Source organism: Bubalus bubalis, chromosome 6 (genome assembly GCF_019923935.1).
Source record: "Bubalus bubalis isolate 160015118507 breed Murrah chromosome 6, NDDB_SH_1, whole genome shotgun sequence".
NCBI classification, from domain to species: Eukaryota; Metazoa; Chordata; class Mammalia; order Artiodactyla; family Bovidae; genus Bubalus; species Bubalus bubalis.
Genome location: NC_059162.1, coordinates 28,434,437 through 28,452,804, shown reverse-complemented (window position 1 = coordinate 28,452,804; position 18,368 = coordinate 28,434,437). Strand labels below are relative to the sequence as shown.

At 47.2% G+C, this 18,368-nt stretch overlaps 1 protein-coding gene across 2 annotated transcripts in view; it reads right to left on the bottom strand.

Annotated features, from left to right (window-relative positions):
* TSPAN2 (tetraspanin 2) overlaps nt 1-18,368 on the bottom strand; it is a 39,341-nt gene that overhangs the window by 8,743 nt on the left and 12,230 nt on the right. The window contains exons 2-5 of one of the 2 annotated variants that reach the window (XM_006058690.4): nt 13,301-13,403; nt 2,777-2,874; nt 1,540-1,614; nt 31-129 (exon numbers count right to left, since the gene is read on the bottom strand). In XM_006058690.4, the coding sequence (XP_006058752.2) occupies nt 31-129; nt 1,540-1,614; nt 2,777-2,874; nt 13,301-13,403 (375 nt within the window). The remainder of the gene's footprint in view (nt 1-30; nt 130-1,539; nt 1,615-2,776; nt 2,875-13,300; nt 13,404-18,368) is intronic. The other variant, XM_025288043.3, reaches the window with a different exon arrangement.

Genomic DNA, 18,368 nt, shown 5'->3' with positions numbered 1-18,368 from the left:
GGATGAAATTTGAAGGAAGAAGTCACTTACCGTTGAGTGGAAGGTGATGAGAGTCCCATTTCCCTTTTCCTTGTCTCTAAGGTAATCATTATAAGCTTCTTCATACATGGTCTGAACATGTCGTATTGCCTGAAAAAAATATCAGGAAAACAAAGGGACATGAGTGGCAAGTTCCAAATGTTCTCCTTTCATCAAGAAAAAAGCCCTCTTCCCCATCCTTCAAGAATATGGCCTTTTCATGTGTTTATTTGGACTTGAGGGTAATTCTATATATATGGACCAGATTGCAGGTTCTGGAATTTCTAAGATGCTTCTGATGGAAGGATAGACTAACCAAAAATAATTTTCACAGAATAGAAAGATTTCTTAGAGTGGAGGTTCTTAGCCCTGAATGGACAGCAGCAAAAACTGAACGCCAGGTTCCTGGGCCCCACCCAGGTGATTCTGATGCACAGCCAGGGTAGAAACCTATGCATTCTTGGGACTCCCTTGGTAACAAGTACTCAAATCTTTTCATGACGTGGTTTAAAAGGTGTTCATGACCAGGGAAAACTGTTTCAGCATTTAAATACCATAGAAAATGCAGAGAATGCTTTTTCTAGTGTAACAGCATGTGACCCCCAAATCCATAGGCTCTCAAGAAGTCATAAGATCCAAGTCCTCTAACTTACATATTTGAGGTTAAAGGAGTTTGAGTAAACTCCAGGAGGTGGTGAAGGACAGAGGAGCCTGGTGTGCTACAGTCCATGGGGTCCCAAAGAGTCGGATATGACTTAGCAACTGAACAACAACAACTTTAGAAAAATTCCAGAGGAGGATATTTACTCATTCTACATATTTACCATTTTTAAAATCTAAAATAAATTCATAAACAGAATTGATAGCATGTGAATTTATAGGAAATACAGCAAAACTTAAGATTCCATTCTTCCTCCTCTTCCATTTCACTCCTCTTTGCATGTTTAAGCCTAAAAAGTTCCCCTCGTCTGTGGGTTCTTCTGATAATCTATCCTGCATACCTACAGTTTGAGCACAAATCTAAACTGGCTTCATGGGCACCCAGAAGGCAGACTGTAGTCTTTGAGGTTGACCTGTCCTCTGCCCAGGCCAAACCCTAAGAACAAAGGACAAGTGAACAGGGGTGCAAATGTGTGTTCTTCCCCATTCCTACTTCTCACACCTGTAATCTAGCTCCTCCCACATTCAAACGGGATCACCTTAAATTAGAGATCCTTTTGTTACAAAAACCCATAGATTCCTTCATGTATCTAATGAAAGCAATTAACTACCTCCCCAGGAATATATGTGCACTTACATGTATGCGCACGCACACACACACACACACACACACACACACACACACACATGCCTGCTTAAGTCTGCACCACATTTCTAGGTTAAAAATTCTGCATAAAAGATAATTCTGGGGTTTATTTGGCTTTGGAATGTCACTGTGGTTGTCAATATTCTCATGTCTTTTGCCATAAAGAGAACACTTTAACCATCATTAAAGAACATTTATAAGTAACATTTACTTACTACATCCTTGCCTATGAAAGCAAATACTCCAGTGGTTATTTCAGCAGCAAATATCACCAATAGGCAGATAAAAAACTGTGAAGGAGAGAAAATACTACCTTCATTAATTCAATAACCTTTTCAATTTATTTAACCTCTTTAATTCTAATTCCATTTGAAAAACAAGGTTATTAGTTTGAACAGAAATATTACAGAAGGAAGCATCTGATCCCTTGGTCCACGTGCAGCTTGTTTGCTCAGTAATTCATTCAGCAATCATTTATTGAGCATTTGCTCTGGGCCAGGAACTGCCCTGGGCACTGGGTATACAGTGGTGAATAAGATAAGATCTCAGTGTCTCTGCTCTTCTGGACATAATATTAATAATAGAAAGAGCAGGAGATGATGAATGAGTAAGCAATAGAAGAGTAAGATCATTTCAGAGTGATATAGAAATCCTACCACCTAGAACAGTGCCTGGCACCCATATGTTCAGTGACTGCTTGATGAACAAAAGAGGTTCTATAAAGATATAAAATCAGACCAGGAGATAGACAGTGACTGGAAGTGCTGGATTTGGGGAGGAGGTGACCTGAGACTGCACGCTCTAGATGGATTCTCTGAGGAGGAGGGAGTGGAGGTGAAGGGTGTCCTTCCGGACAGATTTCTGCTCTGATCTCGTGGGTCTGCTCTGATTAAACTAAGCTCAGTGATAAACAAGACACAGGATGCTCCACAACAGAGGAAAAAGAAAGAGTGGAGAACTAAGGAAGTGAGTTAGAAACCTTACATGGCAAGAGATCAGGAGAAGTGGCCACAGTTCAAACATCAAAGATTGCAGAGAGCAAGCAGAGGCCGCCTAATAAACCTGCTGTTTCTGATGCCTCGTGGAGAAATACAAAAACTTCCTTCCTGCTCCTCTTTTTCCTTTGGTCACACTGGCATTGGATGGATAGCAGTTAACTGCAGTTTTTCTTTTTTTTCTAAACAGAGGCTGCTTGTTAAAACAAACCACAAGAGGGATGTTTGCTTAAATTATTGATCTCAAACAGCAGTACTTTTCTTGTAGATAAGTGTTTCCCTGACTACAGGAATCTTGTAGCTGCCTCAGTCACTATGAGGTGTCATCAGGCACTTTTCCTCCCCAAACATCTTCACACTAACGAACTAATTTTTTTTTTTCATGCTTTCCGTAGACATAGGGACAAAGATAATGCCCAGCTCCAGGCCAAGTCCCTCCCCATCTCTCCCCACTTACAGATCCAAGAACACACTGCGACTCCCTCGTGGCCCCACAGCACCCGAAGAAGCCCACGGCCATCATCAGGGCCCCTGCTCCAACCAGCACATACAGCCCTGTGGGGAGAGGACAGAGAAGATGCTGACCAGTCACGACGGGCTCTCCCCAGCTCCAATGCTGCCAGCCTGGCCTCCGTCACCACCACCCCAGACATCCTGCCTGGCAGAGCCTTCAGTTGTTAATAGATAAAGGTTAACCCTTGGGGAGTGCTTCCTGCTGAGCGCTTGGAACACCTGCACAAGGATCCTGAGAGGGAGGGGCTGCTATAATCCCCAGGGAACAAAGAAAGCTTGTGTTTACAGAGGTGAAGGAAGCCTCTCAGGTCACACAACGAGCAAAGACTGGCCGGTGCATCTGTTCCACAACTCTTAGTCACCTCCAAGTGCCTCCTATCTGCCTGGCACTGTACCTTCCAGCCTCCACTACCCCTGTGAAGTGAGTGTTAGTGCCATTCATATAAACTGGTAACAATGAATCCAAGGGTGGTGAGGAGCCAGTGCCAGAGCTTGGACAAGAACCCACATCTTCCTAGGAGCCCGTGGTCTCTCGTGGCACTCTGGAATTAGTAGCTGTTCCCCCACCTTGTAAAGGCCCTGAGGACAAAGTGTCTGGGAGGGGAGAGGGCTGTTGATCTGCCCAGGCAGAGACAGGGAAGCAGGGAGGAGGTGGGACAGATGAGGGAGGCTTTTAATTAAGGAGAGGGGCGGAAGACACAGTGATGAGGCAGTAAGGCTCTGTGTGAATGATAAACTTTACAGGGCAATACCACATACACAGGACACATGCTAGGTTATACATGTCACAAGAAAAAAGCTGGTGAGGGGAGGCGATAAGGTAATATGCACCAGCAGGGTTATTGTTAATAGACTATTAGCTACATTTGCTTTAAGGGCTTCTTTTCTCCAGGAACTGTTCTAAGCACTTGGCACCAATTTATTCATTTAATCTTCATGAAGCAGATACCATTATTATCTTCATCTTTTTTTTTTTTTTTTTAGGCAGAGGAGCTGGGTCCCGAAAGTTAAGTGATTTGCCCAAGATCACAGAGCTGGGATAAAAATACCCATCTGCCTCTAAAGCCAGCTCATGGCCATCAGCCCATCCTGCCTCCCCAGCAATAACAGAGGCCTCAATTTGAGTGATAATTTTGCTCAGTTCTGAAGTCAAGCCACAGGAACAGCTGTTCTCACAGAGAAAGAAAAGGGCAGAAATGTTCTCGTTGTGAGAGAAAGAAGGGCAAGCCAGGTTCTGACTTCCTTTTCTGATCCTGAGATAAGTTAGAATACAATATGGGGTCTGGAACTTGGCTTGCTTAGAATAATGCCCATTGCCTCAACTCTATTTTCTGCATTTTATTCATGTGAGTCACCTGGAAACCACGCCCATCCCTGAGGGGGTGGGGAGTTGGCACGCCATCCCTGTGGGGAAACCCTGAGGCTGGCCTGCAGGGAGCCTCTGGGGCCCCTCTGGGTGCTGTCGGTGGTTTGTGGGCAGACCTCGCTGCTCCCTGAGAGCTGAGCAGCAGGCGGGCCACCTCCTGCACCACCCAGGCTGTTCTCGGGCCCCTTTCAGAGTCGGGGAAGCCCTGTTCTTCCAAGGTCCCCAGACAGGTATTTATGTATTTCCTGCTAGGCAGGCTCAGCCACTTCCTCTTTTTTCCTTTTCCCTAAAAAAATAATTTCATGGAGAATGGATGTGGTAATGAGAGAAATGAAAACATATTAAAAATAATACTACTGTTGGCCCCACTGCCTAATTACCTTATTGTTCTAAAGAATTTCTTCACTTTTCAAAGCTCGTTTATTTCCGTCTCCTAAAAGCAGTAAGTAAGGCAAGTATTTTACATATTTCTATTTCTATAATGGGGGTCAGGGCAGCAAGAGGGCTCCAGGCAGGACACACAGGTCCGTAGCCCTGATTCCACCCCCATTGAAACAGTTCCCTCACAGAACATTTCCTGGTTGGGCCACCTTATTGGATGGATTTCCTGCTTATGGTGTCCGTTGCCTCATCATTGCTGCATGATACTGTCTACAGATCCTGCTTGGAGTCACAGCCTAGAGACTGGACCCTCTGGGATCTTATCCATCCTACACTCCAGTCACATAGGAATTCATCATGATGAAACTCAGCCTGTGGGTTCCCATATATGTCTTTCTCATCTATAGATGTTAAATCCTTGAACAAACGTTATTCACCCTACCTAGAATACGCCAGGAACAAGATAGAATTCCCAGTCAGTGTTTGTTGGATATGAGGATAAAGGGAGAGCAAATCAGATTGGAAGTTTTGGATGGACTGTCTACCATCACCCATCTTTGCTTAGAGATACATGCTGGGGCTACATTCCAACAAGCATCCAAGAAGCCACCACATGGCTGGGCTCTCCTGAGTCAGGCAGATGAGGACTGGCTGCACAGCCTGCAGAGGCTCCTGAGAGTGTGCAGCCTCGCAGGGAGGGGTGCTCCTGAGGAGGCTCGGGTACAGTGGACAGAGGCACCTGAGTCTGAGGAGGACAGAGCCGCTCCCCACTGTGAACAAGCTCGCTCAGCCCCTTGCCCTTCCGAAATAAGAGCTCCCTTAGAAAATGTGCTTATTTGTACAATATTCCATTCTTCCAGTGGTAAAGAATCTGCCTGCCGATGCAGGAGATGTGGGAGACATGGGTTCAAGCCATGGGTCAGGAAGGTTCCCCTGGAGTAGGAAATGGCAACCTACTCTAGAATTCTTGCCTGGAGAATCCCATTGACAGAGGAATCTGGTGGGCTACAGTCCATGGGGTCTCAAAGAGTCGGACATGACTGAGCACATACACATACTCCATACTCCATTCTTAGGCTATCAGAATCAGAGCTCAGAGCAAACCCCCTGAAACTAACCCAGCAGCTCCAGTTCCTGAGGCCTCTCCCTGACAAACCTCTCCCCAGCACACCTCCTGTGCATGTGTGGCCACGTGACTCAGCCCCATGCCAAACAAGCACTGCTGGTTGGAGTTGATGTGAAAAATCAGAAGAAATTCTACTCGTGGCAAAGGTCTTGGGCCTGCTGAATCCAGTTTCAAATCTGACTGTAATACTCTGAACACCATGGGGCCACTTGTAGCTTCCAAGGATACCTTTTCCTTTTTCTGATCTGGCCCTCAAAACACAGCTATTGAATAGATAGATTGATCGGCAGGCACACTTTAATTCCAAGATGCTTTCTGTAGGTCGGGAAGATCCCTTGGCGAAGGGATAGGCTACCTACTCCAGTATTCTTGGGTTTCACTTGTGGCTCAGCTGGTAAAGAATCCGCCTGCAATGCAGGGAGACCTGGGTTCAGTCTCTGGGTTGGGAAGATGCCCTGGAGAAGGGAAAGGCTACTCACTCCAGTATTCTGGCCTGGAGAATTTCATGGACTATATAGTCCATGGGGTTGCAAAGAGTCGAACATGACTGAGTGACTTTTACTCACTATCTGAGTGTGGGGGCCCTCTTGCTCCCACAGCAGCTTTGTGACAAGGGGATAACCTATACCCAATCCCCTATGCTTCCTGAGTCCTGTTTCCCTTAGTTTGAGAAAGAAAAAACATTTTGATATTGCATTTTTAGCATTAACAGCTGGGCCTTGCCACGCCAATGATCTCCAGGTGACATGCTACCACCAGTTTCCTGACAGTTCCATCACTTGTCTCTGGTTTCAGATCCTTCTTTCTAAGCTAGAAGCATCATCCCAAGTAACACAGAAAGGAGACAGTGACCTCCTAAATGCCTGTCTGAGTCAACTCATTTTTAAATGGCTCACCTTTTAGGGACTGAATAGTGGCATGGTCATCAATTTCAGTGACTTTTTGGCAGCAGATGATTTTACATATCCATCTAATGACCATTTTTCATCAAAAAATATTTTTCTCTGCTTCTGTGCAACTTTCCCTCCCTCCTAGCTTGTTGTGGACACACACAATTATATATTAATTTGGAATACTGGATGGGACTTAATTCATGGAGAAAGTTAGGACTTGTGTGCTCAGTTGCCCAGCTGTGTCCGACTCTTTATGACCCCATGGACTGTAGACTGCCAGGCTCCTCTGTCCGTGGGATTCTCCAGGCAAGAATACTGGAGTGGGTTGTCATTTCCTTCTCCAGGGGATCTTCCTGACCCAGGGATGGAACTTGTCTCCTGAATTGGCAGGCGGGTTCTTTATCACTGAGCCACTTGGAAAGCCAGGTGAGACCTTGGGTCCTCACTAAATAACCATAGCAGCTGTTAGTTACTGAATGTTGTTGTAGGAATTTAACATGCATGAGTCATGGAGTCATTCAACACTAAGAGTGACCCCACCACTCCAGTGCCTCAGGGTCTCTGAGTCTGTACTGTGCCCTTTACGGGCATTATCTCAGGAGTCTGGTGCCCGAGAAGCCTCAGTGCTATCAGCTAGTTTCTTGGCCTGACTATCTGGCATCTAAACCACTCCAACATCTCCCCTTCTCCTCCTCTCCCATGCAGTTGTGCCACCTGCGGCGGACTCCTCCCTTGGCCTGCCCTGCAGTAAGAACAGCCGCTAATACTTATTGAGGGCTCACTGCACTCAAGTACACTCATAGGTTAAATCACCTCCTGCTCACATCAGCCCTGTGAGGTATGTAGAAGTGGTATTCATATTTCAGAGGGGAGGAATCTGAGACACAGAGAGGTAACTTACCGAAGACTGCACAGCTAGTAAGGCTCGAAACTGGAACCAAACCCGGGACTCCACTCCAAGGTGCGCACCCTAACTCCTATGCTGCACTTGCAGTAGGAACCAGAAGAAAGGTGATTTTCTTAACTAGAAATCTGTAACTTTTCATTGGAAGGACTGATGCTGAAACTGAAACGCCAATACTTTGGCCACCTGATGCGAAGAGCCAACTCATTGGAAAAGACCCTGATGCTGGGAAAGATTTAAGGCAGGAGGAGAAGGGGAGGACAGAAGATGGGATGGTTGGATGGCATCACCAACTCAATGGACATGAGTTTGAGCAGCCTCTGGGAGATCATGAAGGAAAGGGAAGTCACGGGGTTGCAGTCCATGACAAAACAACAACAAGAAACAGCAGGAGGGTTCTTTTCCTCCGTCCTTGAGAAAAGTGCCCAAGGAATCTAACACTGATGATTTCTGGGGTTTCCCCTCAAAGCATTTTCTGGGGCGGGAGCCAGAAATCTGGGTCTGCCAACTGTGTCTTTAGGTAAGTCCTCTTATTTCTCAGTTTTGTTATTTGCAATATGGCAATAATGATCTATACTTAAGTTCTTGTAAAAATGCTTTGGAGAAATTGTGTCAACAGTGTAAGCTATATCACATGTCTGTTTTGCAACTACTATGAATCTCAGGTACAACTAAAAATGGAGAAGTGAAAAATATTACCAGAGTGAGTCAGAGTCTTTAAAAAGCCCCAGAACACTCAGCACTGGAACGCTTACCTTACACATGACATTTAGCCACAATCAAAGCCAGGCTCTGCAGCTCTGTATTCACGGAGGGACAGCCACAGACAACCTGGGATTCCAGAGAGTGAGTGGCTGAGTCTGAGCAGGCAGCTCCTTCCCCTTGGGGAGGAACCTGCTGATGCCCTCCATCCTTTACTCATAGACATGACTTCATGTGTTCCAGCCTTCTGAGGGCCCAGGGAATCTCTGCCCACCCTGTGCCTCTGGAAGGAAGACCCCTATGTTGTCTGTACCCCTAACGGGCAGCCCCAGAGAAAAACTGTAACGGGAGAGCAGAGTGGCATGTTAGTGGAACTTGGAAGACATTGGGGGTCTCTCCCAAGAGTGAAGGAGACCAACATAAAGAGGGTCTGGGAAACATCAAGTCACCCCAGCCTTTCCTGTTGCCAGTTCCACTCTTGGTAAGGTCTCCCTTCTCCACCCTAGCAACCAGTGGTCGTGATACCCTAGGTCAGCCTCCAAGTCTTGACCTGAACTCAGAAGTCCTTGAGAAGAGGTGATAGGTGTAGTCAGTCTGACTGCCCTGGCTCCCTGGCCTCATTTCTAACTCTCCTCACAGCTGGATCCTCTCCACACTGGTTCCTCACTATGAAGTCAATCCCAGATCTTTATTATATGAGGGGACATTCTCTCCACCACCAAGGAGGAAGACACAAGGGTCCCAGAAAGGAAAGTATCCCCCTAGAGGAGGAAGTGTGTGTGTGCTGTGCTAAGTAGTGTCCGACTCTTTGCGACCCCATGGACTATAGCCCGCCAGGCTCCTCTGTCCTTGGGGATTCTCCAGCCAAGAATACTGGAGTGGGTTGCCATTCCCTTCTCTAGGGGATCTTCCTGACCCAGGGATGGAACTTGTGTCTCCTGCATTGGCAGTTGGGTTTTTTTTTTTTTTTTTCCACTAGCACCTTTTGAACTGTGATGTTCAAGAAGAGTCTTGAGAGTCCCTTGGACTGAAAGGAGACCAAACCAGTCAATCCTAAAGGAAATCAACCCTGAATATTCACTGGAAGGACTGATGCTGAAGCTCCAATACTTTGGCCACCTGATGCGAAGAGCCAACTCATTGGAAAAGACCTTGATGCTGGGAAAGATTGAAGGTGGGAGAAGGGGGTGACAGGACAAGATGGTTGGATAGTATCATCGACTCAATGGACATGAGTTTGAGCAAACTCCAGGAGATGGCGAAGGACAGGGAAGCCTGGTATGCTGTAGTCCATGGAGTCTCAAAGAGTCAGACACAACTGAGCGAATGGACAGCAACAGCCACTTGGGTAGCCCCAGAGGAAGAAAGATTTCCTATAAAGGGTGGCAGTCATCTGCCCGGAAGCAGGGAGTTACACCACGTGCCTTCCTGAGGTCCCTCTCAGGGGAGGGTTGTGTTTCTTTAAGAGCACTTTAATGGGCCAAGCTTGTTCTCCAGGGCTCTTTAACAAAGTGGTGATAAGAGTTTAATGTGCTGATTGCTCTGGAACCTATTCTGAAAAGAAAATACACAGTTCAGTGCACAGCCTAGGGACATGAAGTGAGATTTTCCAAAAACTGGGCCTGCTTCTTCTTTAAAGTCCTATTACCTCATACTGTTTGCTATGCAAGTCCATAAAATGGTATCCTGGTACATTTTTTCTTCTCATTTTATTACTAGAGATCTGGTGTCTTTCCTATTTGGAAAATTATTTATTGAGGAAAGAAATATCAACCTCTGTAAACACATATATTGCTCTTTCTATTTATAAGAAATATTTGAAGTGGAGAGAAGGTTCCTGACTTCACAAGGACTTTTTCTTGTTGGCACTCACCAGAGAGACAACACAGGGAAACAAACAGAACAAGCACAGGCCTGGGTATTGGCAAACCTGGACCGAGGGCTGAGCCCCACTGTGCAAAGCTGGAAAACCACAGCTGACCACCAGCCCCCTTTCCTGTCTGTTTCACCCCCTGGTCCTTAGTCTCCTTATTCTGTTCAGTGCTAAGACTCTGTGCTCTCTTCTCTGAACTTTGAGCACTGACCATAAGCATTCTCACCCCCAGCCCTTCATGGGTGACTTAGAGAGGGGAGCTGAGGAAGAACCAAGGGTGGCAGACCCAAGCCCACATCCCAGGCCACCAGGAACAAGCGCAAAGGGTTCAGGCCTTGTCGTGGGGGCTGTTGTTTTTCCCACCCTGAGTTCACCTCCTCTTCTTCTCTATTAGACAAAGAGCATCCTTAACTCTCAGTCCATGTGGTCTGAGAGGACTGACTTGCCTCAGCTCCATGGCAGGTATGAGGCCCAGGCTTCAGCCAACAAGCCCATCTCAAGCAGCTGGCCACAATGACTGGTGTGGGAAGGGGCACTGGACCCAAGACCGCCAATGACAGTGAGACCCAGGACTTTGGTTGAATCAGCTGGAAGAAGAGCACACTGTTGCCAGGGTTACTTGGGCGGTGGCACCTGGAGCTGTGGGTGGCCGATTTATCAGAGCTAGGGGGAATCTGCCCCAGACTGGAGGCACAGGAAAACAGAGCTAAGAGATGGCTACAGACTGGATTCTGATCATATCACTTGTGTGCCTAAGATGAGTATTAATCCTGATGTTTCCGTTATGAGTCAAGAAATTTCCATTTTGCTCAAAAGAGTTTGAGTCTAGTTTCTGTGATTTGCAATTGAGAGAGTCCTGACAAATACGTCCACAAATATGTGACATTTCTTGAATCTTGGGCAGTTCATATGGCTTTAGTTTAGATTTGGAAATAGGATCAGGAATGTTTGTTTGGAGCTAGTTCACCCTCCTACTCAGCACAGGAATCTCCTGTATGGATAGAAGATCCATTTGGATTTTTGGTTAAATACCAACGTATCAGAGGGGTCACTTTCTATAGAAGTCTGTTCAGCTTCTTTGATTTATCAAACCATTGAAAAGTTTTTCTTTTTTTGGACCCAAATCTACACCTGTAAACTGCTATCAGTGCTTCATTTCTGGAGAAATACAGACAGAAGCTGCTCCCAGACTGGCCTCCATCCTTCTTTCCACCCGCATCCCTTCTCTAACCCAGCAGGGTCCCTGACTTCTGTAACTCAGGTTTCCATCTGAAAATCATGAGTTGTGACTTCTATGCTTGACTCTATCACTGATACCTTTTTTTGTTTTGATTCCTCTGTCCCTGAGTTAAACAGTGTTTAATAATAACATTTAATAATGCTTAATAAAGTTTCTTGCCTTTCTGTCCTTTTCTTCACAATTCCTACTACCACCACCATGGGTTATGCCCTTATTCCTTCAGGTCTGACTGTATCAGTAATATAGCATAGTCTTTTTTGTCCTCCCCTCTCATTCCAGAATAATCTCTTTAAAATGCAGTGTAGATTGATTGTGAAAGTGAAAGTCACTCAGTCGTGTCTGACTCTTTGTGAGCCCATGACTATACAGTCCATGGAATTCTCTAGGCCAGAATACTGGAGTGGGTAGCCTATCCATTCTCCGTGGATCTTCCCTACCCAGAAATCAAACCAGGGTCTCCTGCATTGCAGGTGGATCCTTTACCAACTGAGCTATCAGGGAAGCCCTGTAGATTGATTGTACCCTCCCCCAAAGTCTAAACTATCCTTCTATTGTTTATTTTGTTCTTTAAAATTGTATTATTTATTTACTTTAGGCTGTGCTGTGTGGGGCTAGTTATGGACCTTCTTTTGTTTATTTTGTTTTTTAAAAATTGTATTATTTTTTTACTTTTGGCTGTGCAGTGTCTTCATTGCTGTGTGGGGCTTTTCTCTAGTTGTGGAGAAGGAGGGTTACTCTCTAGCTGCCATGCACAGGCTTCTCTTGTGGTGGACCACAGGCTCTAGGGCACACGGGGTTCAGCATTTGTGGCACTTGGGCTCTAGAGCACAGGCTCAGTAGTTGTGGTGCAAGGGCTTAGTTGCTCAGAGGCATGTGCTATCTTCCTGGATCAGGGATGGAACCCATGCTTCTGCATTGGCAGGTAGATTCTTTACCACTGAGCCATGAGAGAAGCCCCCCTTCTATTGTTTATTAAATTAACTAGCACTGACATTCAAGGCGCTCTGTATCTGTCTTCCCTCCCTGCTCAACTTTTCTAATTGTAATTCCTTCCATGCCCATATGCTTTACATTCTGGTAAGAGTTATCTGCCCAACCTAGGCTTGCTAATCACTGTCCCATAGGCATGCCTTGGTCCCAAACCTCTTCAGTCCCTAGTTGTCCCCTTCTCTATTGATTAAGGTTGGTCTTTCATACCTAACTCAAATCCGTCTTGCCTCACCAGTTTAGAATGACCCCTGATGCACCAACTGCAAACACCACTAAGCTGGCACTTAGTTACACACTAGTTTCTCAGCCTCAACTCTTCACATGGTCTACATCAGCTTCCCACTCCTCACCCCTTTCCCACTGCTGGAAGAAGGCTGCACTACCCCTCCCATGCTGAGGCCTCTGCCCAGGGAAGCTCTCCTGCCCCTACTCCCTTCCCTACCCTCCCCACCCCACTCTGCTCCACTTCCCCTCCCCTCTGCAGTCCCTAATCATGGAGGGACTCAGAGTAGCCCCTCCACACCTTGAGCTGTCTCTCTTTATTTTGAATTAGGTGTCTCTCCCAGACAATTTAAAATATACAAGATCACAAATACACAAAACCAGAGCTTGACTGGGCAGGGCTCCCCTGTCACCCCAGGGATGAGCAAAGGACTGACTTTGCCGTGTACCCACTTCACTCAGGGGGTGCAGGGGGGGTTTTCCAGTTCTTTGGACATGAATTGTGGTTACGTGCTGGGCTTCTTCCTTGAAGTGGCAGAAAGAAGTGCAACCGTTCAGTCCCACCTGGTCGTCCTCGGTTTTGGAAGCAGAGGGATGAGCCAGGTGTCGGGTAGCAGGGCCCTCTCCCCGCTGCCTGGCTTGGGTGGGCATCTGGGGCTCTGATTTGCCTCCTTTCTTTCCCTCCGTTCCCCTCCCATGGAAGTCTAGCTGCAGGCTCCCCTCTAAGCCCGGGCAACCCCGTCTAAAGAAGGGGAGGCTGCGGTCACTCACCCATGTAGAAGTACTCTGGGGACTTGTCCTCCGAGGAGAAATCCTTCATGGAGCCTCCAAACCGAAACCATAGTCCAAAAGCAATGACCGCAGACCCTGCCAGCTGAAAGGTAAAGAGCCTGTGTTGGCAAGGGAGGGCAACGTGTGTGTGTGAGCTGGGAGACTGGGGGCTGGCAGAGTGGCCCCTGAAAATCCAGCTGGACCCCTCTTCATGTTTCATACAGTGGGCGTGGAATGATGTGCTCAGAGTCCCCACCCCCAGCCCAGGTCCCCGATGGGATGTTAAAGCTGGGCTCTCCTGATTCCAAGCTCAGAGTTTCTCCCTTCTGTCAGGCTGCCCTGCGATTATGGGGCAGGCACAGCCTAGCCCAGGATGCCTCTCAAAAAGAGTTCCCACAACAGTCCCCCTGGAAGCTATCTGCTCCTAGTCCTATTGTTCTCTGCTGGGTACTCTGGACTTCCTCACCAGCACCACAGAGAGAGGTCACCAAGAGCAAGATGAACTCCCAGACCTGGGGGAAACTCACTTTCTAAATAGGAAGAGAACATGCCAACCTCAGAACCCACCCACACCTCCTGAGTGCGCAGTGCCCAGTTAGAAAGCTGCTTTAGAAGCATCTAGAACCTGTCCTGCCCCCAAGGCCACCATGGTCACTGCCCTGCCCTGCCTGAGGATGGTTGTCCAGGAGGGAAACTGGCCGGGGTTTTTTTTGTTTCTTTCTTTCTTTTTTTTTTTTTTTGGTTGCTATTTTGGGTTTCCATGGAAAGCAAGAAAGGAAAAAATAATTTTCTGAAAAAGCCTGGTCTGTGTGTTGTGAGGCTCATGGAGAGGCTGAGTGGCTGGCACAGGTGGTGGCTGGGCAGGCTGGCGGCTTCTGGACTCATTGCCTGCCTCTCTGCTGCTGTGAGGGCCTCTGTGAGGGTCCGCACTGGCTCTGAACGCCTTCCCTACCACTGCAGAGCTGTCCCAGCGGGCTCCCGCCTTGGCGTCCTCTCTCTCTACAACCATCTCGAATTTGATTTCATCAGTTCAACAGTTACTCACCGACACCTTCTGGACTCAAAGCACCACAGGAAAGTGAGCAGAGATGTAAAAAGAGCCCCCTGGTTCAGCCAACCCATCCGGTTAGAACTGGGCTGCCTAAGCCATCCCCGAACCACTAGTTCAGAGGCTGCCCTGGCCCCAGTAGCGAAGAGCAGACACGGAGGCTGGCGACAAGGAGACAGAAGCATGAAAGTCAGATACGTAGAGGTTTAATAAGGAAAATGATGTCAAAGTCGGGGTCAGAGCCCTGTGTATACAGGATCCTTCTTTGGGTATCTGTGAAGGGCTGGGGCTCTCTGACTGCATTTATATGAAGACTTTATCTCTTTTCACCCTTTATTCCCCCAAGGCCCATTCCCTTGGTGGCCAGCTTCTTCAGTAGAGGAGCATGATGTCTGCAGGAGGAACTGGAGGCACAGAGTTCTACCAGCGGACTCTCTGAGGCGGAACAACTAAAAGTTTCCAGTACTTAGAGGAAAGCACTAATTGGATAATGTGAGGGACAGCTAAAGGAACTGGGCTGCTCGACCAGCTTTAAAAGATTTTTGCAGTTTAAAAAACATTAACAAGGCATGGAAAAATATTTAAAGAAGTACTGTTAAAACATTAAGGATATTTTCTTTGAAAGGTAAAATTACAGGTGACTTTTCTCTTTGCACGATCCTCTCGAAGTTTTGTGGGTGAAGCAGGTATATTATAAGCTTAAAAGCCTGATATGGTAGTTTATCTCATTAATCCAAAAAAAGTGGGGTGAGTTTTCTTGGGCTGGGCTTTAGTTTGGGAGGAAACTGGCTTTGAAGGTCATTACTGTTTCTCGTACAGGGAAGAGAGTGATGTCCTTTGGGACAGCCCTGTCCTCGGGGTGCTGCCTGGATGGCTGTGTCCAGCAGAACCTCACAGGCAGCCCTGCCCGCCCCGCCTCTGCAGCCACTCGGTGGAAAGAGTTTCCAAACACAAAGCGAAAATCTATTGACAGAGGCATCAGGCCAAGGCTTGCAGCCACCGAGCAGACGGTGGAGGAGGTGACTGGTCCCAGGGACACCGTACCACGAGGCCACATTTTTGGCATCTCTGTACACAGGCTCTAATTTATAGCCGTCTGGGATCATCCTCCCAGACGGAATACATTTGTCCGCTTCTGGCACAGATGTGTCTGATGCATAATGGAAAATTAAAAGAGAGGTTGCAATTTAAAGCCCCAGGGCCAATGAGGAAAAAAATCTGAGCATGCTCATCCACGGCCCCCCACCCCCAACCCCAAACCTAGGGTTTCCTCCTGGGTCCAGGAAACTGTGGGGGAGCTGGGTGTCGTCACTGTGGAGGGAATCCTCCCAGCATGCCGCCAGGTTGGGAACACTGTGGGTGTGGACCAGGTCAAGCCCAAGGCTGCCGCAGATGACAGCCATGCCTGCTTTGGAAAGTGGTATCAGCTGAGGTGACATAGTCCTTTGGTCCTTTATAACTCACCATTCTTGCAAGACTCTTAAAATACTCTATGTTCACTGGGCTTTGGTTGATCTACCACACACCTGAAGTTGCATGAAAATAATTCCCATCAAGTTCAGTGCAGTCAGGGACAAAGTGAGCAAGTCTAGGGTCAGTAAGACCCATTGCTCTGTGCCCCCCAAACCTAGGAAGAGACGTCTCACTGAGTGAGCATCTAGGCCTATACTTTAACCCTCCTAGACAAACCCACCACCCCTCACGCAATGCCCCCATCCTCAGTCCGTCTTTTGCATTCAGTCACAACCCTGCACCTCAGCCAACATGGGAACAAAGGCTGCCCAGCCATGGTGCTTTCCTTCTCACGCTGCTGCTGCCCTCATCTCCTTTCCTTTCTACATATCTTTCAAAGGTAACTATGGTCCTGACTGGGTACTAGGCTAAGCATCAAAGAAGCAACAATGAAGAAGACAGTCTGGCTTCCAGGGGGTGCTGGTGGTAAAGAATCTGCTTGCCAGTGCAGGAGATGTGGGTTCGACCCCTGGGTCAGGAAGAAGATCCTTTTGCAGGAGGGCAACCCAATCCAGTATTCCTACCTGAAGAATCCCATGGACAGAGGAGCCTGGCAGGCCATGGTCCATAGGGTCACAAAGAGTCAGACATGACTGAAGTGACTTAACACACATGTACAGGCTGACATGGAAGATAATCCCATAAGCTAATAAACGTCACAGGACGCAGGAAGTGTGCTCCATGGGACGGCATCACCACCCAGGGATTAGACCAAACTATGACGACCGGCTGTCAGCAGAAGACATTCCATTTTGATTTACATCTTGAAGAATGAGTTAGAGGAGCAGAGAGGGATGGCAGAAAGAGGGAACAGCATGGGTAAGGGCTTCCTTATGTGGAACCCTGTGCTGGGGAGAGAGAAGCATCTGGGAGAAGTCAGAGTCTGGAGCTTGAAACTGGATTTACAGCACGTGGCTCATGGCTTCTGCTAAGCTTGCTACCATTGTGTAAAGCCCATGGCAGGGTCTTGAGGGGAGGAGGAAGTGGAAGCCTTCACTTTAATGGGGATGAGTGCTGTGTGATGTCAGACAGTGAGGAGCCACAGGTAATGACCTGAGTGGCTGGAGATCAGATTGGGGTTGCTACAGGATGGATGCGGTGATGGGCAAGGACCATGAAGGATCCTCTCTATCAACCAGAGAACTTTGCTGAGAGCTGCTCTGCATCCAGGACCAGTATCATTCCCCATGCCTTTGGAACAATTGCCATTAGGAATATTGTTTTTCCAGGAATGGACATTTTCATACAACAGCATGAGTAGGGCTTTGATGTTAATCATTTAATAAGTATTTATTGGACATCTATTGTGAGCCAGGAGGCAAATATTCACAGATAAGGAAGATCTAGTTCCTTCTCCAGAGGATCTCAGGGGCTTGTGAGAAGCTGATCTCTGTGGCCCAAGAGAGACTCTTAACGCTGTGGGCAAGAATTCCATCAGAGAACCAGCCCCTGAGAAGACACCGGATGTCATCATTCCTTGTGTCACCATTTCTTTTCTGAGTACCTGTTGCGCATTAAGCACTCAGAATGTTATGCAACAGGATTTTGAGGGCAAAAGTGTGTGCACTATTTAAAAAGAGGACAGAAGTAAAATAGAGAAGATAGAAGTGAAAGAAACAGACAATGACATATAAATCCTCGCCATTAGATCGGGGATCACCCGGTACAATTACATTGTGCATTTTCACGGACAAGTTATTTCAGCAGCCAACTATATTCTGTAGAGTCTGCAGGACAAAGTTGCAAACTGTAAGCATATGTCTGTGGAGAAAGTGTGTGTTTTAAAACTAAAGTAGCAGGGGACAGGACTACAGATTTGATTAGAAAATTTTTAATGCAAAGTGGATGGACAAAAAGTTTTCTTTTAAGTAATGCCCATTTGCCAGAAACACGTCATTTAACATGAAGCAAAGCTTGTTAGTGGATTTCAACTGTATTGTACTGTATTTATTTCCACTTTCCTGTGATTGTTGATGAAAGGTTCTATCTTGAGGATATATATTTTTACTTCAGAAATTATTTTTTCATGAATCAAAAACATGGTTCTTAGGAAGGTGCTAATTGAAGGGAAGGGCAGTGCCGAGACAGAAAAATGCAAATATTACTCCCCAGGCCTGGGTCCTCCATTTTGCTCAGCTCCCCCCAACCCCCACCCCCAGCAGAAGGTAGCCATGCTGACCACAAAGAGCAAATACATGCTACTCTATTATCTGATGACTAAACTCTCCAGATAAAAAGCATCACTTAGGGGTTTTCTCAGACAGTTCATGTGCTTTTCCCTAGATAGGTGTGTGTGCTTAGTCATTCAGTTGTGTCCACTCTTTGCAACCCCATGGGCTGTAGCCCGCCAGGCTCCTCTGTCCATGGGGATTCCCCAGGCAAGAATACTGGAGTGGGTTGCCATGCCCTCCTCCAGGGGATCTTCCCAAACCAGGGATGGAACCCAGGTCTCCCGCATTGCAGGTGGATTCTTTACTGTCTGAGCCACCAGGGAAGCCCAAGAACACT